Raw genomic sequence first — 24,956 nt, 5'->3', positions numbered from 1 at the left:
AAAGGGAGGACATGGACATGGAGAAACCAAACGACTATTAGAAGACCACTAGTCACTCCTGCATATGGTCAAACGTACACATATTTAAGCAAATACTTTTAAATGAAAAGAGAATCACAGTACTTACTACATGGTCTTGCATTATTATTTTTTCTGAAGGCAAAACCCGCCCAGTCAGAGACATCTGGCACCCAAAATGCAGCCCCCAGGTCTCCAGTTCAAAACGAGCATCCTTGTTTCTGTTGATAGAATTGAGTTTTAAATCATTAATTATTTTCTAAAGACTTTAAATCATTATAGAGAGAACTATAACTTAATGAATTATTCAGAGACTAATTTATTTTTTTTAGGATTCCTGACTTCTATTTCTACTCACCATCTTTTTCCCCTGCTCAAACGAATGATGGGACAACTGAACCCATTTGGGACATGCAGAGATGGAGAAGGTTTCCAGTGTGGCACCCTGGTCAGCAAAATGGGCCTGTGAGCCAGACAGACCAGGGTTTAACTCCTAGTGCTGACATTTCATAATATGTAACCTTGAGTAAGATCAAATCTTTTAAAGCTACGGTTTCCTTATTGGTAAAATGTAGGGATAATAAGCCTAGCTACTTCGGAGGGTTGATGTAAAGATTAAGCGGACATGGAAACTGCTACCACAGTTTGTGTGCTCAATAAATGTTAGTCATTTTTCCCAATAATAAACGTGTTAATAAAGAGATATTATGGAGACTCTGCATGTGGAGATGTCTTCTGGGAATATCTGAATTAGTTGGCTTAGGAGTGGTGTGCTCAATAAATGTTAGTCATTTTTCCCAATAATAAACGTGTTAATAAAGAGATATTATGGAGACTCTGCATGTGGAGATGTCTTCTGGGAATATCTGAATTAGTTGGCTTAGGAGTGGATGGAAGAGGACAAAGGACGGGAACATATGGACTTGGACTTCAGAAGGTTCACAGGCAAGACAGGGCAGGAGGAAGATCGTGAGGAGAATATTAGTGTCAGCAGTAATCACTGCTTTATATTTGTATGGTACTCTAAGTTTATAACTTAGTAAACCTTGATCATAGTTGATGTGTAATCTCATTGGATTATGACATATGGTCATCTCTAGTAAGCTGTCAGTTCCTTCAGGAAAGCAAGCATGTCGACTTTTCCTCCTGGCCTCCATTATGGTAGCTGGCACATGGGGAGCCAGGCACTCACTAGAGAGACTGATGAGACGCGTGCTTTACCGCGCAAAGCTTCCCCTCTCTCTGTAGGGGAGCTCAAACCTCTTTACATGGACTTTCTGCAACAGCTCGTTATTTCCATCTGGTAATGCTATGTCTGGTCTGGTCACACGAATACTTTGAATTAATTATTTTGCTTCAGATACTATCTGCTCAAGATGAGACGGGTGAAGTGATCACGGGTCAAGAAACTGGGTTGAAGTGAATGGGATTCCTGAAAGGTGGCAAGGAGAGGCGTCAGGAAGAGTAATCCATAGACTGGAATAAGGGGGAGAGAACCAGAAAATGTCTGAAGTAGCCATTAACTCTGGGGGATGTCCAGGATAAATGACATAAAGTGTAGCCATAAAATGGAAAACTATGAGTCCACGAGCATAACAGAGATGCACATTTACCATTTGGAAATGTTCAAGAAAAAGCAAGTTACAAAACATGATGTACAGTACTATGCCATTTTCCTAAAAAGAACATGATTATACATGATTATATGCATTTAACAATATCTGAGACAATATACACCATTCACTTATGATTCACTCATGCATGAGACAAATATTTACTGAGTGTACATATACATGCATTTCTTTCTGTTTATGTAAGTTTCCAAATGTGTCCTCCAAATTTTTTATCTTTAAAGAAAAAAGACCATTCTACAATGTTGTCCAGCAGAAATATAAAGCAAGCCACATATGTAATTTTTAAATTTTCTAATAGCTGCATTAAAAAAGTAAAAATTGTCAAGTAAAATTATTTTGAAAATATATGTTCTTTAACCCAATAAATTCAAAATGTGACCATTTCAAGATGGTAACCACACTTCAAGATACTAACCACATTTCATATGTCCTATAGTTACATGGGGCTATCGCACTGGACGGTGAAGTTTTAGTACGTCAGAAGGGAGAACCAGGAGCTGCTCAATATCAGCATTCCAGGTGACATCAAACTGTCAGAATGAGGACAGGAATTCAGTGTGGGGGTAGATGGGCTAAACCAAAGGGCGCCAAGGTATTCCTAAGTTTAAGGACTACACAGTAGAATTTTTCTAATGATCAGTGTGCTGAGGCCACCATATTAAGATCTGAACATTCTCGACCCTGAATAAGGGGGGCCTGGTGTGGTTGTGTTTTGTTTTTTAAACTACAACCCTTTTCTTCATTCAAATGTTTATCCAAAACCTCCATGTATTAAAACAGAGGAGAGGAGGGTTATCTAGTTGAAGCCGGATGGCACTTCAGCCAGCATGGGCTCCAACCACCTCCCCGCAGTCCGTGATCCTGAGGCATCAGGGATGAACCTCTGGCTCTGGACTACACAATCCAAAAGTGCCTTGCTCTGAGTCAGCAGCAAAGACGCATTCCATCAAGGAATGAAACATTCTGTAGACCATCCAACTCCATAAACCAGGCCTTAGGCAGGATACACTCTGGCCCCAGCAAAGTGGCCCAGTACCTCTGAATGTTGTCAGCAAGCCTGGCCAGGCGCTGCTGCCTTTCCAAAGGGCTGAGACGCATTTCTTCAGCCACGGCCTTCATCAGCTGGAAATCAGAGGTTGCCTGGCGGGTCAGCCCTATTAATGGAAATGAAAACAAAGGGAAAAATGAACAGCATGCAATATAACCCAGCCCAGCTCAGGCAGATTTTAAGCTTTGCACTTAAACGGACTCAGATCTAGCATATGGATAGCACTGTCCCAATAAAATGCAAAGCCACTCATGTCATTCTAAATTTTCTGGCAACCACATTTAAAAAAACCAAAAAGAGGGGCAACTGGGTGGCTCAGTCAGTTAAGCATCCGACTCTTGATTTCAGCTCAGGTCATGATCTCAGGGTCGTGAGATAGAGCCCCGCATCTAGCTCTGTGCAGCGTCTGCTTGAGATTCTCTCCCTCTCCCTCTGCCCCTCCCCCACTCTCTTTCTCTCACTCTCTAAAATAAATAGATTTTTGTTAAAAAAGCCAAAAAGAAACATGAAGTTATTTGAATAATATATATTACTTAATATATCTAAAATGCTATCATTTCAACATAAAATCAATATTAAAAAATTAATGAGCTATTTTCCTTATTTTTTCCCACTAAGTCTTAGAAATCCAGTTTGTATTTTACACTCACAGCCCTCCCCACATTTTGAGGGCTCAATAAACGCATATGGCCAGTGGCTACCATATAGGACTGTGCAGATCCAGAATATCAGAATACCATTAAGAACGAGCATCCCTCCCTTCAAGAATTATATCCTTACTAATTTTTCTAATTATGAAATAAATATATACACACTGATAACAAAATGTAAAAGTCCTCCTTGCTTAGTCCCACCCTATTAATCAAATGAACATGATTAAAAGTGCTTGAGACAGTTACTCAGATTCTACTGTATAGTGAGAACTACCTTCTAGAACTCATGCAAAAAGAAAACAAGGATCATTTTGGCACCACACAAACAATGTACCTGAAGAAAATCGTCCTATTGCTTCCTATACTAGTGAAGCTCAAAAATGCTGGAGAGAAGCTTGGTTTAATATGATCCAGTAATTCCACTAGTAGTTATTTACCCAAAGAAAGTGAAAACACTAATTCAAAAAGATATATGCACCCCTATGTTTATTGCTTGGTTTTAGGAACATGTCTGGGGGCCTATTTTATGTCAAAGTAACAAATGGAATACATGAGATAAGGAAAACATATAACTCTTCCTGTGCCAAACAATCCCCAAAGCGCTCTCTGTCCTCCCACTTTCTCTGTCAAACACATCACTTCACAGGCCCACCTGCATGGGTTAAATGAATGCTCTGGCACCCCGAAAGCTGGGGGAGGTTCTGCCGAGCCTGGGATCAAGAGCCTGACTGCTGGAGTGTAAAGCATAAACGTTACCTGTTAGAAAGCAGAGCTCGGGGATCAGGTGGGCCACCCGAGCCTCAGTATTGTCATTTCTCTTGCTTTTCAGCAGACTCACAAGCACTGGCTGGTTTAGGTCGGATAAAGTAATATCATATTGCTACAGAATGCAAGATTAATGAGGGAAAAGTTAATATGGAAACACTGTAAAATGAGCACCCTCGCTTATAAGGAACAAGCTAATCCCAAAATGAACAGATGAGCAAATCTTCTCAATAAAGAAAAAAAAAAAATCCCTACCAATCCCTATGGTTACCCACTCATATCTACTTCCTTCCCAGGACTCATCTTTCATTTCTCAGGGTCCGTTTTATGATTTTAATGATTAGCCTTTATAATGCAACACTTTTTAAAAAAGGAAAAAGAAAAAAAAAAGATTATTTCCTTGCTTCCTCCTGAGTCCAAATCGCCTCCAGCCGGCTTTGTCCGTAAAAGGCCCCCCCTTGAGCTGAGTCAGCGTCAGCATTCCCACTATTGATGACTGAGGCGGATTGCTCCGTGCATAACCAACTTGCTCCAGGCAGCTGTCTTCATTCTGAAAATTTCTAAAATTGGAGGCAAGAGTTATATTGAGACAACTCCATTTCCCAAAAAAGCATGACCGCCCTGATTTCCAGAATTGCATGATGTTATTAGGGAAGCAGCTCTGAAGTCTGACGAATGTAAATCTGATCCTTGGCTCTTCTACTTCATTGGACTGTGACACTGGGGAAGCTTCTTACCTTTCCTCAGGCATGAAATGAGGTGAACAGTAGCTCAGAGGCATCTGACATAAACCACTAGCACAGTGTCTGGTTTATAATGAGTCCTCCGCCACTGTTCATCCCTATCCCACCCCCCCTTGAATTTCCACATTCTCACCTTGCCAAAAGTTCATTTCCTTTCCAACAGCAAAGGTTCCAATTAACACTCATTTCCAGTATAATTGACTCAACATTAATGACAGAACAACTGGAATTATAATTTACAAATGTCTGGGCACTATGTGATGCTGACATCAATAATTATAATTAAGGAAGCGAGAAGTGGGAGTTTCTCTATTCAATAAGGACTTCTAGTCATTAAAATAAAAAACAGTTCGGGAAATTGCAATTCGAAGGGCTGATTGCAACTAATGCTCCAGCTAAAAAGCTTGGGGAAGTCTTCATAGAAGGAGAGTTTTTATACATGACTTCATTAATTCAGTACACATCTCGTGTGTACCTCTTGTTATGTTCCAGGAGCTGCCGTGGACACAAGGATGAGAGGTACGGCCCCTACCTTACACATAACTACACTATCTACGAAGCAAGGGAGATGAGAAGCACCAATAATGATATGCTAAGCACTTGTATTTTTCCTCTTTTAATCTTAACACTACACCTATGAGTCAGATACTATCATCATCCCCTCCACAGATGAGGAAACCCACAAGAAATTAAACAACTTTCCCAAGGTCCCATAACTGGAAATTAGCACAGCCAGGATTTATCCCGTAAGACCTGGGAACCTCTGCTTGTTACACCATTCAGTACTGGGTGCCTGGGGACGAAGGTGGGGGGCGGGGTATGGTGGTGGCAGTGAAACAATTTATGGCTGGTAAATCAGGAAAGGCTTCATGAAGGAGGCAGAGTCCAAAAGAGCACCTTGAAGAAAATATGGGAGTATAAAGAGTCCCGGTAGCAAAGCTGGGGCATGTTCCAGAAAGAGGGTATTGTATTTACCTGGGACATGGCCAAAAATTCTGCACCCTAAGCTGTATCATAAAGTGAACTTTACTCTCTCCCTTGCCCTAATTTTCTTAGCTTTTGAAAATGTTTTTCACAAGATAAAATAGGGAAATATAAAGGCTAATATCAAGATGTCCACTGTGAGAGTTGACTACATAGTAATTTAGTGTTCCCTCCCTGAGACAGAGAGGAAGACATTCTAGAATTGGCACAATTTCTTTTTCTCCCTAATTACAATAAACATGCAGTGAACCACAACTCATTACAAAGAAAGTGAGTGGGATTTTAACACGATTCCCTTTTCAGAATGTCACAGATCCTAAAAATACCTCTGTTCAAAGAACACATTTACTCAGGCCAGAAAGAAACCGATTATTCAACAAACGTGGTGTTTAATAAACAAACACTTATGGAGCACATTATGCACAAGATGCTTTGGTAGGCACTATTCATCACGGGTTAGCCAAATGCCATCCCTGTTCTACAAGGAAGACATTCTAGAAGCAACGTGTGATGCGTGGAACAAGTGCTCAGGGAAGGGCTAGCTCTTCTGTGAATGTGACAGGAAGCACGGTCAGAGGGGACTTCACAAATGAGGTGACATTTGACTTCAAAGCTAGGGCATCAGCTGGTGCTGAAGGGGAAAGGTGCGGTGTGGGTTGGTGCAGATGTCTAGCGAACATGAGCAAAGGCTGAGAAACGCTTAGCGACAGTGAGTGGATGGGGGGACAGCAGCATGGGGTGTCTGGTGGCAAGGTGGGGAGAGATGAGACTAAAAGGTGAGCCAGGATCAAAGGGTGTGACGCTGGAGGTGAAGAAGGGGAGGCTGGGAAAAGAGGGGCGGGTCTCCTCCATGGATCCAGTGCTCACCGTGTGCAGGTACCCGGCTGAAAGCTCTGTAGGCATGGTTACCTCACTCGGTGCTTGCCCCGCACCATGAAGGCAGGTCAATGGCTCCCTTTTACATAGGACACTCCAAGTTTGGTGCTTTGCTCAATGTAACACGGCCAGTGCCGGGACTACCTTATTCCATTGCTAATGCTCTTAACCACCCTTCTGGGAGGCATTTCAGGAGGATTCCTCTGGTGGCGGTGAGGATGATGGTCACAGTGCAGACAGAGCTGGGGCAAGGACACCAAAAAGGGGTGACCAAAATCCCCCAGATGGGAATCCGTGAGCGTCCTGCATTCCTGCAGTGGTGATAGAGGGCTGGGGAGAGGGATGGGTTCCAGGGAGAATCCAAGCGCAAAAGAGGCAAATGAGAACAAAAAAGAGGAAGGAAGGAAGAAGCTGAATTCCCAAGGAGAAATGGGAGTGGGAAAGACAATGAATTCGTTATGAATGATGCTAATCTGAGATGCCTGCAGGTCATTCATGCAAATGTGGTCTGAAAATGGAGATGAGTCTATAATTTAGGAATGAGGGCAAGGCAAAAATACTCCGTTTGAGAGGTCTCGAGATAAGATCAGACATACATGAGGGAGCCATAGTGAATAATAGCATTTAACATGTGGGGAAAAGGAAGGGGAAACAGCTCAGGAGGCTGAGACTGGAACAAAATCTGGCAGAGAGCCACCAGGGGAGCCGCTCCAGCCAGGTGGGAGGGGTCACTGGTGTCAAGTGCCACCAAAGCCCCTCAGAATAAGAACGGTAGCTGAATTTGACCTTCAGAGAGCTATTTCCATAGCAGCAGACCAGATGCCAGACTACCGAGGTTTCAGGGAGGAAGAACAGAAGAGGTGCTTGGAGCTAGTGAAGATGACCTTCCAAAGAAATCAGCTAAGGAGGAAAAAAAAAAAAGCTTTTCTGGCAGGTGTAGAAAGGAAGAGTTCTTGCTCTGTGTTTGTTCTTGTTTTTGAAAACATCTGTGAGATTTTGGAGACTGAAATATGACCGTACGTTAAAGAAAAGGAGCCTCTGGAAGGAACTGCGGATGGAAGGTGGGGGCAGAGGTAATGGTGACAAGTCGTGAAGCCAGCTCCCAGAGGCAAATGTTTGAGTCCCTGCTATGTGCAAGGCGCTGTGCTAGCCCTGAGTATCCCGAAATAAAGAGCTCCAAGTTCAGGAGGGAAATCAGACCATTCACATCCTGCCCGTGATAACGTGATGCCGCCAACTGCAGGAAGGGGCCCCTGGGGAGAGCGCCGCGGGGCTCCCTTAAGAGTTGACAGCTGAGCTATGGATGGAAGGGTGGTCAGTGATTGGCTGGCTGTGCAGGGGTGCCCAAGAGGAGGAAGGAGCATGAACGGGAATGCACAGGGGAGTAACTGACCAAAGGAACCAGAAACAAGAAGCACAGCAGAGCATACAAAGGAAACCAAACTGGTAAGAGAGGAGGCTCAGGAGGCAGGCAGTGGCCAGATCATAAAGGGGCCCTGCCTGGGAGCTCAGATCCAGCTTCTAAAGCACTAGAGAGTCGCAGAAATATTTTAAGCAGGGCAGTGACGTTATCAGATATGCTTTGAAGGGAAATTCCTCAGACTACAGGAAGAAGGACAACAGGAGACAGGATGAGGGTCTGAGCCAAGCCAGGGAAGGTGCGGGCGGAGGGGAAGGGACAAGTCGAAGAATGATGTCAGAAACAGACTCAGACTGACAGTTTGGGAGACTTGTTAGATTTGGAAAGGAACGGGGAGACTTCTCTAAGCAAAGAGGAAGAGAGATGAGAGTAAAGTAAAAAAGTCCAACCTGTTTATAGTAATCCACGTAGGTAATCTCAGTGCCGTCCTGCTTCCGAAAGGTGTGTGTGAGCTTCACTGACCAGTCAATGTCATCGATGCGATAGGTTTTGTTATTGTATCTGGGAAATGCAAGGAATCTTTAAACGTTTTTTCCAAATCATACAAGACAAAGTGGCTATTTCACTACAGTTATAATTCAAAGTATTAGACTCCAGAATTTCAGAAATTACAACAGTAATACACAAATAGTCATTTTTTTAACAATCAGCTTTTATCTGAGAAAAGCATTCATTAACTCTTCAGTATACAGGAAAACCTCCACATTGCAACAAAACTGGTGAGAAAGTCATTAGACCACAATCTTTCTCACTGAGAGACACTCTAACTTCACTATAAATTATTCTTCTATGTTCAAAGGCTGAAGCATTGCTCAAAACTTTCCCATCAGCTTCTGGTGTCATTCAGAGTTTTTCAGCTCCCAGATAGTTGTTCTGATAAAAAGCACCCAAACAAGGGGCGCCTGGGTGGTTCAGTCGGTTAACCGTTCAACTCTTGATCATGGCTCAGGTCATGATCTCAGGGTCCTGGGATCGAGCCCCGCATCAGGCTCTGTGCTCAGTGGAGAGTCCGCTTGGGGATTCTCTCTCTCCATGTCCCTCTCCCTGTCCCCCTGCCCCACTCCGGGTCTTTCTCTCTCAAATGAATAAATAAATCTTAAAAAAAAAAAAAAAAAAAGAAAAAGAAAAGCACCCAAAGAAGGCTGATCAACCATGCAATCTGAGTATCCCACTTAATCTCCCATCTGGGGCTGGCCCTTAGTGAAACTGCAAAGTAGGCTGGATAAAATCCTTCTAAGCTCTATTTCCCCTACGGCACTGTGTGGCCTGCAATATGCTCACACGCTGCCCCAGCCTCGGGACAGAAACCCCCTTGTCAGGTTTCTCCTAGGTTCTTGGTACTTTGCAAGGTTACTTTGGAATAGTGTGATATGCTAACTCACGACACTCAGGACAGGAGGATAAGAGGGTGGCCTTCTCATCCAGGATAGTACAGAATTCAACCAGTCCCACCTCCCTGCTGCATAACCCAGAAAAACAACTCTAAGTGGAAGTTCCAAACCGGATTAGGAGAAGGCTAGCATGTCCTCTAAAAGAACTATCTGTGGACTAGCAGCAGTACGTGGTGAGCTTTCTGATACTCAGGAAGTAACCTAATTTGTGTTTAATTCAGTTCAATGTGCACTGTGGGCAAATTTTATATAGAGAAGTCTAGGGACTGCAAAGGTCTCAGCCTTAAAAGATCTCATACTCTACAGATAAGAAGAGCTGTGGACCTAATGTTCTCTCCTGTGATGTAATAAAACAAAATAAGATGGCTACAAAGAGGTGGCTGTGAGCAACGTGCTATCGGAACAGCACGGGGGGGTAACTGAGTACTTCGGACTGAGTGGACAGGTGAAGGCTCCAGAAAAGCAGTAAGGTTTGAGCTGGATTTTGTCAAATAGAAATTTAAAAGTCAGAATTCGGGGTGGAAAATCCAGACAGAGGCACGGAAGCAGCAAAGTGCAAACTACTGGGGGTGGGGGAGGGGTGCAGCGAGAGACAATGCAGGACCATGTCAGATGGTGGAGGGTCCCCGAAGGCCACTCCTGGAAGTCCGAACTCTAGTCAACAGAGAACGGCCAGGTCTAAACAGGTGAGTAAACGGATCAGATCTGTGCTCGGGACAATGCCCCGATGCTATTCCTGTTCCCAAAGAGCATAAAGAATGCATTCCCTAGGGAAAAGTTTTCAAAAATGCACGCGTTTACCTCGTTAGGACAATGAGCCCAAGCAGCTGTTTTTCACACGTCTGGGTAAAGCAGGACATACCAGTTTCCTGGCAGATACCAGTCATGAATTCTAGAACAGTCTCATTCCGGAGTATTTTATAACTCACATCAGCAGTAAATAGGAGCCTGCTTTCAAACTGTGACACAGAAATTGCAAACCCAGGCCAAAGGGACAACCTTCAAATAAGTAAATATTTAAAAATACATATTTTAAATGTCGTATCATAAAACAATCATTATTTTTACATGCTGATTTTACATTCTAATTTTCTAGATTTTATGAAACAATTTTTCTTTAGTCTGATTTCTTCCACTTGCTGATTAAAACTTCACTTATTTCTAGCTGGAGTACCTTTACACACGCATTTACGATAAACACATTCCCACAGAGCAGCATGTGTCCACCCTGGCACTACTGACATTTTGTAGGTACTTAACGTGCACTCCAGGTCATTCTCTGTCAGGAGCTATGCTGCGCCTTGTAGGACATCTGGCAGCACCCCTGGCCTCTACCCCCAGATGCTAGTGGCAGCCTCCAAGCTGTGACCACCAGAAATACTTACAGACACTGTCAAATGTGCCCTAGGGGGGCAAAACTGCCCTTGGTGGAGAATCACAGCTGTAAGACTGATATGTTTATACAGTGAACTATCCCAGCATGAAAACCTCTAGGTTCAGAAAAGCACACAGACTCAATGGTGTAGACAGTGTAGAGACTTCATGAGAGTAAGAAATAATCTAAATGGTATCATGTACAAACACACAAGGGAAACTGTAGCAGAGGCTACAGCCCCTTTTTACATTTAGGGCTATCATGGACTGAAGCCGTGCATAAGAAAAACTTACGGAAAGGACATGAAAGAAAGGGTAAATATTTTTTTTTAAAAATTGTTTCAGTTCATTTTGTGGACTTCATTCACGATGCTACTGAGCCAGCCTTTAGGACAAGCATATGCGCTGGCATCCAGCCCAGCTCACAAGAACTTCTCACCTAGGTCGGGGGATGAGGGACGAAGATGAACAGGATGCTTCATACAGACCACTGGGACACACTCACTGACCATATGGAAACCCTACCATTTTTCCCCTACCTGCCAGAAGGCTAAACAGCCTGCCCCCTCATTTTCTATCTTTTATGCACTCCTTCCTTTGTTTACATATCTGTCTTTGGGTTACCAATTGCCTCTCCTGTCTTTAGCTTGACCACATATTTTGGAGAGCTAACAACCCGTCCTAGACACAGCTGATGGCTTTCCCTGAAGCATCTACTTCCCATTTAGAGTGGAAATTCCAGTTTCGTTTAGCTGACTTGTTTGTCTGGCCTCTGCTTACCCAACATCAACCATCTTTGGCTGTGCTAATTTCCTGTCAGCAAGAAAACAGAGTTTCAACTATGTGGTATAACATCATCCTGCTTATTCTGCCTTCATTATTACTTGTCACACACAGAAAACGCAGTTTCTGAATTCCTTCTAGGATTTATGATAATGACCTAGCACACTAATAGAAGAAAACAGGCTGCTAGCTTCACACTGACGTTCTCCATTCTATAAAAAACTCAAAAATTAAAAAAATCCATTACTTTTCATAACACAGAGGCTCTCATAGGAGGCATAATGGTACAAGATTGCATTGTAAATTATGTTCTTCACATTATAACAATTTCAGAGTAACAGAAAATATAAATAAACGTACTTGTGCTGGGGAATTTCCACTGGTTCAGAAGGTTTATAGAAGTTCCGTCCAATTTGGTACATAGCCAACTTTTTTAAGATCCTGCAAGTATACATTTTTTTAAAAAATCTTTGGTCAACATCAGGTAATAACAGTGTAATTCTAAGTTTGTCCCCATGCTGAACATCTGATAAAAATATGTCGAAACTATAGAACTCTCATTCTTCTAGCACTGGAAGGTTTAGATGCTAAATATACATATGAGTGTATACATAAGAATTATGACTTCTTTCTATTCAAGAACGATACAACTGAAATTATTTTTGTCTGTTTGCACTTAACTGCAACATAAATACGTGGTCACAATATGACTGTGGTTGTCACATTCTGGTTAGCATGGATGGAGTGAGGCAAGCCATGGTTGAAGGTTCTTCTGGCCTCTTCCCTATTTTGAGATGGGGAGGCTTTTTCTAATGAGGCTACGTAGCATGGCTGCCTCTTCAGCAACTAATCCTGGCCACCTCTGGAACTGGACACATCACTGATCTGAGGCTGCCCACTGCATGAGGGAAGTGCAAGCATTTCAAGTCAGGAAACACAGATAACAACCGCATGATTTTGGCTACCAAATGTCATTGAGCCTCAGCCTCCATCTGATGATACTGAATATGATCTAAAGCTACTTAGCAAGACTTCTGACTAGAATTAAGAAATAACATATCTGGGGGTGGGGGTGGATTCCTTTTATGTGTCCTACCGAGCAAAACCCAAACCCCCTGTCCTCCTCCTGTGCAGAGGCCGTTATTGAGGAAAGGGCTGGTGTCGAAAGTTTATTATCATCTTGGCTGGTCCACACTAGTAGTGTGGAAAATACTGGTTTACAAGCCTCTGTGTTCCCACTGGTCATCGGGGAAGCGTGCTAAAAATGTGGATTTCAGGCCCCACTCTTGAAATTCTCTTTACTAGGTCCAGTGAGGGGCTAGGAAATCTGCATTTTATGGAGTTCCACCCAACAACCCCCGAGATAATCCTGAGGCGAGTGATCCCCACATCAGTCTGAAGGACACTGGACAGTGTAGTCACAACCTTCCTTCTGCCCCCGGGGTTCATGTGGCAGGGGGCTGAGGGTGGGGGGCGAGAGCAGAGAGCAGTTGGTGAGGCTAGAAGAATAACAAATCTTTCAGCTGACCAACCCAGACATACCTGATTTTTCAGTCTGGGTGGAGGGTGGGAGAGGGTACAGAAAAAGAAGAGAAAGAAAAGGCAGCCCCGCCCCGCTCCCCCCACCCCTGCTACCACTGAGACAGCACAACCCTTGAGTTCTTTGTCCTAACTCAGAGAGCACTGGATGACGAGGCAGAAGCTGGTGAGAGGCTGTGAGGGACTGCGGGGCACATCACCGCACAACTACGTGAAAGCACGGGGAAACTGCCCTGCAGACAACACTGCTGCGGGCACATGGCCCACAAGATGGCCGAGGCTTGTCATACGCAGGCCCTGTACTGAACGGCATCGCTAGCCTCAACAAAAGAGATGTGTGAGGTTCCTCACTTTCTGAAGATGATATTGAAGACCTGGATGCACACGGGGGAACTTGCTGGCAGCTCCCTTGTCAGAGTGATAGTCATCTTTACAGTCTTGCCTCTCGAAGTTTCACTTGACAGTTCTGTGACCTGGGGAAAGAGGTACTTAATGTGCACTCTAGATTTATCTTCGAGTGTGAAGAGTTAGAGATGATACAGCCATCACAATTTAATATGCATTAACAAAACAAAACTGCAGGTGTTAGTATGTAATAATCTAATCACATTACACTTGGAGGGTCTTCCTATCTTGTTAATCCTAGAAAAGTAACACATCTCTCTCCTAACTTCTTTCTTTCCTTTTTTTTTTTTTTTTTTAGGATTTTATTTATTTATTTGAGAGATATAGGTGAGCGAGAGACAGAGTGCAAGCAGGGGGAGCGGCAGAGGCAGAGAGAAGCAGGCTCCCCAAGGCTCGATCCCAGAACTCTGGGATCATGACCTGAGCCCAAGGCAGACGTCTAACCTACTGAGCCACCCAGGAGCCCCTCTCTTCTCTAACTTCTTAATGGAGAATCAAAATCAGATTTAGGGTACAGAGACTTGATCCAAAGATAAAGTGTTTCTTGACCTTATTTAGCTAAGGTGGGGGGGGCAGGTCACAAATTACTTTGAGAGTCTGATAAAAAGTTATAGGCATTATCCCGAGAAAACTTCACATACATATATACCACAATGATTTACCCATTTTCAGGGGGTTCATGGACACCCAGAAGCCTATCAGTGGATTCCAGAGGACAGCCTCTCAAAAGTTTATTCATAAAGAGAAAAGCAGAGGGGTGCCCGGGTAGCTCAGCCGGTTAAGCGTCTAACTCTTGATTTTGACTCTGGTCATGATCTCAGGGTCCTGGGATGGAGCCCCGAGAAGGACTCCATCCTCAGCGGGGAGTCTGCTTGAGGAATCTCTCTCCCTCTCCCTCTGCCCCTCCCCCCACTCGCACAGGGGCACACACTCTTTTCTGTCAAATAACTCCTCCTAAAAAAAACAGAAAAGCAGAGAAGAAGAGAGGAAGGAAGGTAAGGAGAGGGGATTTGCAAGAGGGCAATTAAATGTGGGGAAAGTGGGGAGAAATCAGTAGACATTAAAACAGATAGGAAATCTGTTTTATTAATTTTTGAAAGGTCTAGAGAAATTCGTAGGTTTCTTATAATCTGGAACAATGTTCTAAAAATAGAATGACAAACTGAGGGTTGCTGGAGTGGGGGGTGGGGTGGGAGGGATGGGGTGACTGGGTGATGGACACTGGGGAGGGTATGTGCTCTGGTAAGCGCTGTGAATTGTGCAAGACTGTTGAATCTCAGATCTGTACCTCTGAAACAAATAATGCAATATATTTAAGAAAGAAAAAAAGAAGAAGAAGAATGTAGCAGGAGGGGAAGAATGAAGGGGGGGAAATCGGAGGGGGAGAAGAACCATGAGAGACGATGGACTCTGAAAAACAAACTGAGGGTTCTAGAGGGGAGGGGGGTGGGAGGATGGGTTAGCCTGGTGATGGGTATTGAGGAGGGCACGTTCTGCATGGAGCACTGGGTGTTATGCACAAACAATGAATCATGGAACACTGTATCTAAAACTAATGATGTAATGTATGGGGATTAACATAACAATAAAAAATCAAAAAAAAAAATAAAAAATCAAAAAATAAAAATAAAAATAGAATGAATGCATGAATAGGTTTCTATACCAGCTGCCCAATGAAATTTGAAGCTTGTTAGACCAGACACGACTTGGTACAGGCTTTTGGAATAATCAAGAGTGATCAAATCAGACAATAAAAATCAATGACCAAGGATTTTTCAGAAGGGTAAGGAATCAGAAGAGGCCAGTTCATTAGCAAGTATTTATGTATTTCATCCCTACTTTCTGTAGTTAAAGTGTAATTGTAATCACTTTCAGTTTGAACCAAAAATGTAGGGCAGGAATGGCTCATTGCATGGAAACAGAGAGAAATGTGTCCTTCCACAAAGTGATTTCTTACTCAAATTGTGAGAAATTCAGAGCCACAACTTCCATTCCTTCCTGGCTAAACCTGAACGATCAGAATTTTCTAAGATCCGCCCCTTGCCTTCTATCATTGTGCCTTTGCTCCTTCCCATCCCCTTGTCTAGGAATCCCTCCTCTCCCCATCATCCCCTTCATTGACCCAAATCCTACCCAAGGAGCCTGTATCAGCTCCCACTGAAGGATTCTGCTGGGCAGGATCTTTCCTTTTGTCAAGCTCTGTATGACGACCTTGGACAAGATACTTAACCTCTAAGGCTCTGGGGGTGATGAGAGAATTAAGTGGGATCACACCTATAAAGAGCCTGGTAGAGTAGGGTACTCAAGAAATGTAATCTTGTGCTGTATTCATTTGTAAATAACTTTGCATTGTATTTAGTCGTAAATAACTTTAGTACTGAGTTGAAATGTTTTGACAAGAGCCTTGTTTCTTCCATGATGTCAGCACCCTGGCAGTCAACCGCAGGCTCTTTGTAAGTGCAGAATGAATGCGTACGAGTGGCTGCTAGATGTGACCAGTGAGGGCAAGCCATGTGGTGGCCACAGATACACAGACGGGGTCTACAAGACAGTGGAAGGCCAGGAAGCAGCAGAATAGGACTTCTAAACTGCACTTTGGGGGGCTGCGATCAATGCATTAGTGGAGGGGCTTTCTCAATAACAATAAGGATCCTACAAAGTGTGTAGAGGATGGACAGGAGTGCAGGATTAAGCCTAAGTCGATACTAAGACCAGAATAAAAAGATGAGCATAGTAACATGTTTGTTGGGACACTATTTCTTTTTACTATTTCTATCTCACCGTCACTGGGTAGGAAGGACATATGTCCACAAGGTATAAGACAATACTCTTGTAGAAACCTAGTATCACCTGCGTCTGGGAAATAAAGTCAACAGGCCTGATTTGTCTCACTACATTTTGTTTTGTTTGTTTTTAAAGATTTATTTTTTTATTTATTCGAGAGAGAGAGAACATGCAGAGAAGAAGCAAGTTCTCTGCTGAGCAGGGAGCCCGATGCGGGGCTCGATCCCAGGACCTGGAATCACGACCTGAGCCGAAGGCAGAAGCTTAACCAACTGAGCCACCCAGGTGCCCCATTATCTAACTGGGTTTTTACAATCTCTTTGCTCTTTACTCACCTGCCTCTTCATTAGATTCCATCCCTAAGGTCATACTACATGCTCATTTTGAATGAGAAACAAATAATACGTTTATTCTGAGCATCTGTAGAGTAAAATTTCTCCATTTTGGTTAGGTACAATTGAAGTAAGCTGGACCACTCAAGGGGGTGTATAATATTAACATATTTCGTTTACTGTTACTGCAGATGTATCTACAAGCACAAGATGATCTTTAATGATAACAATACACCTGAAATATAGCATTTAAGTATGAGAGGTACAATATTAGCATGCTATTGATGACTGGTCATAGGACACAATACTGAAGGATCAATAAGGACTTATGATGAATTAAAATGTTTCTAAATTTACAGATCCAGATTTTCCAAGCCCCTAAATTTAAGCTTATGGTATAATTTTTAAATTCCATATCCAGAGAAAATAATCACTCAAGCGGCTCCTATAAATCTCAGGCTCTCATAAAAAGATAAAGGCCCCAAGGGTGCTCAGAAATGCATTTCTTGAGGAAATTCACAGAGATTTATGTGGAGTCTAGAAATTTAAATTTATGCCTTGGTACCATCCTGTCCAAAATATTGAACTAGAGGATTAAGCTTTCTCAGGGATAGAAGCATAAAGTTTTAATTCAATGCTCTATTTTAATTTTTTATAAAGAAACTGGTTCTTTTTTCCTTGTAGTAATTTAATACTGCCTTAGAACAAAGCATATAATAAAAACATCAATAACAGTATCTTTATTTTAGGACTGAAAATTTGAGGGTATAAAAACATGGATAAAGGCATATGAATCATGCAACTGCCATACTCAGTGATCACACCATTAAAAAATATCCTTAGGATTGATATCAATAACTCATATTTCATGTGATGAAAGGAATGACAGTTTTTGAATCAGAGATTGATCTAAAGTTATTTGGACACACAGGTACAACTGTGCAGGAGCAAAAGAAAAGGAGAGCAAATTTAAGGCTCTGAAGCCATACGCTCAATGGTGTTTCTTAAAGTCTTGCCTATTTTGGGAAAAGTTTAAAAAAGATGCCTATTTCAAGGACACTTTGCCTTAAAAAAAAAAAGTAGCAGTTGAAAAAGCAGTGTTTGTATTACAGCTCTTATTTTTAAGATGCCACATCATCAGCTTCTTAATTAAGAAATCAATTACTGATGAGGTCTTAATTAGGAAGTCTTTCTGCTCTCAGGCATGGGAACAGGAAAGAGTAAAGGAGTGAGACACTCATTCCAACTGTTACAACAATCAGCTAACCTCTTAACTATACACGAATGAGTGTAGGTATATACATGTGTGTGCAGGTATAAAAATTAACCATACTGTACCTTTTCTTCCAGTTTTTGTGAGAGAAAAAGGATGACGCCATCAAATGCTTTTGCTTTGTTGGAAAGTTCCTTATGACTATAAAGCAAAGCAATTCTCAGCCTTCTAGATTCTATATCTGGGACATATGCCACATGATACTGGTAGAGCTGCCAGTCCTGGGGCAAGTCTAAACTAAAGAGATTTGTGACCAGTTTCACAGGTACTCCACTGGAACCTGAGAAGACAAATAAAAAAAACATTTTTTAACCAAAATAAAATCACACCATGTTAATATAAATCACATCATTTGAAGTTTTTATTTGCCTATGCATAGTTGTTGCTGTAAAGCAAGGATTCTTGTTCAGTGACACAAGACAGGCTCTAATGACCTATAGCCTAATAACCTTATGGAATCCTACACACACACATTTAGGAATTAAAAAGGGGTCATGTGATCACGTGTAAAGCAGGCGTCATAGGAACATAAGAGAAGACACTGACACTCTTGTCCTTGAGAGAAGAGAAGCCTCAGAATTCAACTACCAAAGCCTGCCTTCCAGCTCTGAGTCTGTGCAATTAAAAAAATGGCTCAAGTAATATTTTCAAATGCTGCTCTTAGATTATAAAGACACTGTCCAGCTCTTACCATGAGCACAACCCCTAGACCCTTGGAAATCCAGATAATCAAAAGTGAACCATACTTCTGAAAATTCTGAAATAGTTCAATCAGGGAAAATGGAATGCCCTCAGAAACTGAGGGGAGAACAGGGAGAGAGAAAGATATTACACTTATCTTTCATGCATGAAAACAGACAAGGCCTCTGGGCTTGTTTGCTGCAGACACAGGGAGGCTATGTGTGCTTCCAAAAATTCCATCCCCTACAGAATTTTTTATTCACCTCTTCAAAGTCTACCAGACAAATTCAGAGGTGGCCTTGATATAGCTGTTCAGTGCTCAAGATGGCGTAAGCTCCCTCCAGGATAGAATCTAGGAGGGCACAAAGGAGGTACTTCGGACTTCTTCTTGCAGGGAATCATCCAGTGTTTGTCTTACAGGAAAGACTTCTATTAAATGGGCACTATTTTGCTTCCTTTCATGAAGGAGGTGGAAACATGAGCCCCCAAGGTGGTGAGAAAGAAAAAGAGCATCGTGTGTGTTAATACTTCCTCAGTTTCTATGTATGGTAGACATCTGTTAGGAGCAAGGAATTCTTGTGCTATTTTAATTAAAGAAAAGCTTTCTTTTGCTCTCCTGTATCCTGGGAAAAGGCAACATATTCTAGCTATTCATATTCATGGACAAAGAGCAGTCAGCCCAGAATGTCAGAGCTGGCAAGACCCTTGGAAATCACCTACACCAGTGTTTGCAGACTGTAATCATGACCCATTAGTGCTGAAGTTAGGAAAATATATGAGATGACCCAACACATTTTATACAATGACTAGAATGCAACAGAATGGACCAGAGTGCCTTGCACATAGTAAGTGCAAGCACTGTTTCATAAAACTTTGTTTCAATTTTGTGTGTTAGTGTGTGCATGGTAGATAACAAACCATGCAAAAAGTTTGCAGAAAATTGATCTGCATCAGGGAGTCTTTCTCAACTCTTAGGAGGGTGTCACAAAGCCTTTCAAGAATCTAATGAAAACAACAGACCTAACTTCCTGAAAATGCACATGCCCATAATTCTGGGTGCAATTTCAGGGGTGACCTTGGAAACTGGGTTAAAAATTCCAAAAACAGACTATATCTTTTTTTTTATAGCTGAAGTACAGAGATGTTATTATTTCCCATATAGGAAAAATGTTGGAAAAGAAAGAGAGCATCTCTTTCAACCCCTACCCCAAGTGTAAGGAGAAAATCTTTTCAACAAGTGTCATGTTTGGGGGAAATATTCTTACTTCTACAAATAAAGGAGAGAATTAAGGCTAAAACAACTAGTGTCTAAATAATGCCTTGAACACAACAGATATTCAATAAACGTCTTTTAAGTCAATATATAAACTTGTTTATTTTAGATCTAGAAATTAAAATTCCTTAAGCAAGATTTGGTAACATTAAAAAAGTAACACAAAGGCTACGTACCTCTTTTGCAATCTCTCACGTGGGCCAATTTCTCTCTGGTACAGACACTCAGATCTGTGAAGTCCGGTCTGATTTTCCCACCTCTTTCAATGAAAGTACATCCAGCATCACCAGAAGGTATAACATCTTCACCTAAAATGTGAAGAGAATGCCATAACATCTCATGTTTCATTCTAGTGATACTGTTTAAACTACTCTATCAAAACTGCATCTCTAACCAAAGCCCAGATTTTTGTGTCTTTAATTAAAACTGGCCCATACTGCTGAAAACAATCATGACTATACAGAAGTCTTCAACCTAAAAATTGAAAATTGTAAAGGAAGCATGCTACATTTTGTTAGAAATAACAAACCATGAGTTAATTCTACCTCATAATATTTATGTATAGTCTGATTCTCCTCTTGGTTAAGGAGAAAAAGCCCTACCCCTATGCCCTGCTCCACATTCATGTATGGAGGGTAGCTCTCCCCCCTTCAGCTCTTGCATAACACCCTGAAGACTCGCAGACAAAGACTATCCACACCAACTTCTTTACAGATTGGGGCTGAATCTCTTACCTCTCTCAACCACGAGAAGAGAACTGCCCAGAACACTGATACTAGTTTTTGTGCTAGATAATTCCTGTGAAAATGAAAGCCAGCATTTCACCTTGGGGCATATTACTTACTGTTAGGTTCTGGCAAATATGAAAGTAAAATCTGTTTCTGTTTAAACAAGTACAGAGATGTTGGTTTTCTGGATACAACTTTGGCACTTTGAAGATAATGTGAAAATAGGAAAAGTACAGAATATTACTACAAAGCAAGCGTAGTAGTAATATTACTAGGAAGTAATAGTATAACCAATCTCTAACACTCTGACTCAACCTCTGTCCTTTGATACAACCACTGCAACTCCCTCAAAATACACCATCACTTGCTCCAAACTGCTGCTCAGACCCTTTCAGTGGAGTCTGAGCCTCCCAGGAAAATCACAAGATTTAAAAATGTTTAAAAATTATTCTTACTAGACTATCTATATCACTCACTGCTTTTGGTTTCAAAAGATGTTGGGTGGTTTCTAAAAAAGCAATCTACCATAAGATGGTAGTTGCCAGGGGGCACCTGGGTGGTTCAGTCGGTTAAGCGTCTGCCTTCGGCTCAGGTCGTGATCCCAGGGTCCTGAGATCAAGCATGTTGGGCTCCCTGCTCAGGAGGAAGTCTGCCTCTCTCTCTCCCTCTGCCACTCCCCCTGCTTGTGCTCTCTCTCTCACTGGCTCCCTCTCAAATAAATAAAATCTTTAAAAAAAAAAAAAAAAGATGGTAGCTGCCAGGGGTTAGAGGGATGAGTTATTGTTTAATGAGTACAGGGCTTCAGTTTTGTAAGATAAAAAAAGTCCTAGAGATGATGGTGGTGATAGTTGCACAACAATGTGAATGTCCTTAATACCAACAGACTATACAATTGAAAATGGTTAATATGGGGCGCCTGGGTGGCTCAGTCGTTAAGCGCCTGCCTTCGGCTCAGGTCATGATCCCAGGGTTCTGGGATCGAGTCCCGCATCGGGCTCCCTGCTCAGTGCAGAGCCTGCTTCTCCCTCTCCCTCTGCCATTCCCTCTGCTTGTGCTCTTCTGTCTATCTCTCTGTCAAATAAATAAATAAAAAATCTTAAAAAAAAAAAAAAAGAAAATGGTTAATATGGTAAATTTTGTATTATGTATATTTTACTATAATTTTTAAAAATAAATAAAAATTCCATCTCCAGCCCTTGCTAGTCACAAGAATGTGCAGCAGACATGGAATGCAAGTCCCAAGAGAAGCCGGACTAGGCTGTGGGTGGCGGCAGTGGTGGTGGACCTGACGCACGGCCTCTCAGAGCAGGTGTTCTGAGAGACCACACGCACTTCTGTGAGCTCAGATCACAGGGGGTGCTTGAGGAGAGTTAGAAAAATCCCGGTGGACAATAAGAGAGCCCAGCAGATGACGGTGGAAGGACTGATGATCCACAGAGTCTGGGAGAACCTAAGTGCTTAGAGCTTACATCACTTAACTTCATAGTCAGAGCAAGGGAGATGGCTAACAGGTTTCAGCAGTGGTTACTGGGTGAATTATGTGTCCCCCAAATTCATATGTTGAAGATCTAACCCCTCATATCTCAGAATGTGACTGTATTTGGAGATGGGGTCTTTAATAAGGTAATTAAGCTAAAATGAGGTCATTTGCATGAGCCCTAATCCAATTAGACTTGTGTCCTTATAAGAAGAGATGAAGTCACAGACAAATACGGAAGGAAGACCATGTTATGATACAGGGAGAAGACAGCCATCTATAAGCCCTGGAGAGAGGCCTCAGAAGAAACCAACTCTGTGGACACCTTGATCTTGGACTTCCAGCCTTCAGAATTATGAAACACCACATTTCTATTGTTTAAGCCACCCAGTCTATGGTACTTCGTCATGGCAGCCCTAGCAAACCAGGGTACGGGGAAGGCCGACCCACACTGCGATAGTGGCTACTTGTGGTAGCATGTGGACACGTACCCTGAGTCCAAATCTGGATTTGCAGTGAACAGAGCTACCATCAGATGGTAGGGAAAAAAGAAGAGAGCATGGCAGCTGCAGTGCCAGGTTTCTACCACCCCTGCAGGGTGGGGCACTGACACTTCTAGGTCATAAAGAATTTCTGAACATTTTTCAGAATTATTCAGTGAACAGACAAAATCAAAAGACTGGATTCCTGGTGCCTGTGGATGCCCAACTGCCAAGCAGTATCAGCAAATTCAGTGGCAGACTGTGTTTGGGAATCCCAAAGAAACCTAACACACACAGGGGATCCTCCAAGAAGAGGTAAATGCGATGCTCGAGAAGTGACCCTGCTGCTGTAAAGCTTAGCAGTCACTCCTGTTCCATTCGGATCGAATGGAACGGAATGAACAGACAGAGCTGCACTTACATTTCTCAGACATCCTGCTTGTTCCCACGAAGCCACTGGTAGAGGATGCTTCATTGTTGCCAATATCAACAGATGCAGGCTAAAATGGGGGGCGGGGGTTAAGCTTGGTTACATTTAAGTCATAAATCAAAAGGTTATCACAAAATAAGAACTGTATCATGTCCTAAGTCATCAGACCACCATGAGCTAATGATAAGAGGTAAAATGCTTACGAGATGATGGGAAGAGACTGCCCATTCTAGAAAAAAAGGATAAAGAGCAGCTATAGTTTTCCCCATTTATCAAACTTTAATTTTGACTGTGAGCCAGATACAGCTGTTACTCCTGGAGGTGTAAAGAGGTAGAGCTATGATTCTCATGCCCACGGGGCTCATTAGAGGGAAGGCGGTAGAGATGAACACAGACCTCATGCTTCCGCTGCCTCCAGACATGGGGTCTCCAATGTAAACACGTTTGTAGCAAGAAAATAAATTGAGCCCAGGGGACTTGGGCCACCAGCTCAGGTGATGACTCTCCTGAATAAATGGGTCCCAAATTAGTTCATGAAACAGACCAAGCGAACCATTAATATTTCCTCTTTTCACAGTAACTACTTCTCTTTGCTCAAGAAGTATATGCTGGCCTGCTAAAAAATGCATGAAGTCAAGAGAAAACAATGACATGAAAATAAAGACACAATGACCACCGCCTACTCACTTGAGAACTTTTGGTCTAAGAGACTGCTCCAATCCTGATGGGTAGGAGTAACATCACTCAAAAGTTGCTGATCTGCCGGCCAATTTAATCTAATCTTGTCTAAGTCTAGCCAGGAGCCCTACCCACCGTGGCTGGTCAAGAAACAGCGGGTAAATCTAAACCACATCTGTGTTTGAGATTTCTTATGCGAGTGTATGAATTAGTGAGACAAATCGTATCAGAGCATATGCCCTACAATGGTACAACAGTTTTTTCCAGGAGACTTAAAACCGAGTCAAGTAATTAAACACTCAGAAAGCAGAAGGGAACGACGCACTTGCCTCTGATCTTCAGTACTCTTCACCGGCCTCTTACTCGGATAACCGCCCCCAGAAAGTAAAAAGGTGAGAAACCCTGGAAAGACCCGAAGCCGAGCGGGAAGATACCCCACTACTTCCCAGCAGAGAGGGAGAGGTAAAAGCAGAGGAAGGCGATGTGCGTGAAAGCCACGGAGGGGAAGAGAGCGAGGCCCTGTGGGCCACGCGTCCTACACACCGAGGGCGAGGGCGAGGGCGAGGGCGAGGGCGAGGGCGAGGGCGAGGGCGGCGCCGGGGTGCGCCCAGCTCCCGCCGCGGCGCTGGGGCTGCGGGCCATGCCTCTGGCCCTCACGCGGGCGCGACCACTCATGTTCCCGACGAGCGCAGGGGGGGCTTCCAAGGCAGCGAGGCCTCAAGGCGGGTATTTTCCCCTCGGCATCCGGAGGGCGAGGCTGTGACGCCAGGTGGCGGACGCAGCGCGTCTCGGGCTCCGCGGCGGGAGACACAGCGGCGGTCCACGCGTGGGTGGAGGGGCGCGCACCGCCCGCCGGAATCCCGCGCCCTCCGGGGAGCACGTGACCGGGGGCGGGGCCCAGACTTCCCTTGGCTCTCCATCCCCCATCCCCCATCCCCCCTCCAAATTTGGCATCGTCCAACTCCTGGCTTTTGCCCATCTTACGTGTGTGAGCTTGCAACAGGCTTGCTTTTCGCCCTTCGTCTTCTGTGCTCACTGGTGTGGGCAAGCACCTCTCCCTATGCGTGATAGCTACAGAACTTCCCATTAGGTGAATTGTCTGTGTACATCTGTTGCCATTTTAAGAATTGGGTTTCTCATGTTTTTTCTTTGTGATTTGGAAGAAATTTTATCCTTTTTTTTTTT

The 24,956-nt window shown here is 43.1% G+C and overlaps 1 protein-coding gene across 1 annotated transcript in view; it reads right to left on the bottom strand.

Annotated features, from left to right (window-relative positions):
- The window catches only part of PIWIL4 (piwi like RNA-mediated gene silencing 4), a 41,776-nt gene extending 17,330 nt beyond the window's left edge, over nt 1-24,446 (bottom strand). The window contains exons 1-11 of the mRNA XM_078059180.1: nt 24,353-24,446; nt 23,079-23,159; nt 20,153-20,278; nt 18,088-18,302; nt 13,580-13,701; nt 12,050-12,130; nt 10,334-10,531; nt 8,531-8,642; nt 4,110-4,233; nt 2,689-2,806; nt 128-239 (exon numbers count right to left, since the gene is read on the bottom strand). Coding sequence (XP_077915306.1) covers nt 128-239; nt 2,689-2,806; nt 4,110-4,233; nt 8,531-8,642; nt 10,334-10,531; nt 12,050-12,130; nt 13,580-13,701; nt 18,088-18,302; nt 20,153-20,278; nt 23,079-23,159; nt 24,353-24,446 — 1,383 coding nt within the window. The remainder of the gene's footprint in view (nt 1-127; nt 240-2,688; nt 2,807-4,109; nt 4,234-8,530; nt 8,643-10,333; nt 10,532-12,049; nt 12,131-13,579; nt 13,702-18,087; nt 18,303-20,152; nt 20,279-23,078; nt 23,160-24,352) is intronic.
- Between the last annotated feature and the right edge of the window lie 510 nt (nt 24,447-24,956).

Source organism: Halichoerus grypus, chromosome 11 (assembly GCF_964656455.1).
Source record: "Halichoerus grypus chromosome 11, mHalGry1.hap1.1, whole genome shotgun sequence".
NCBI lineage: Eukaryota > Metazoa > Chordata > Mammalia > Carnivora > Phocidae > Halichoerus > Halichoerus grypus.
This window is presented reverse-complemented; position numbering and strand designations above follow the sequence as displayed.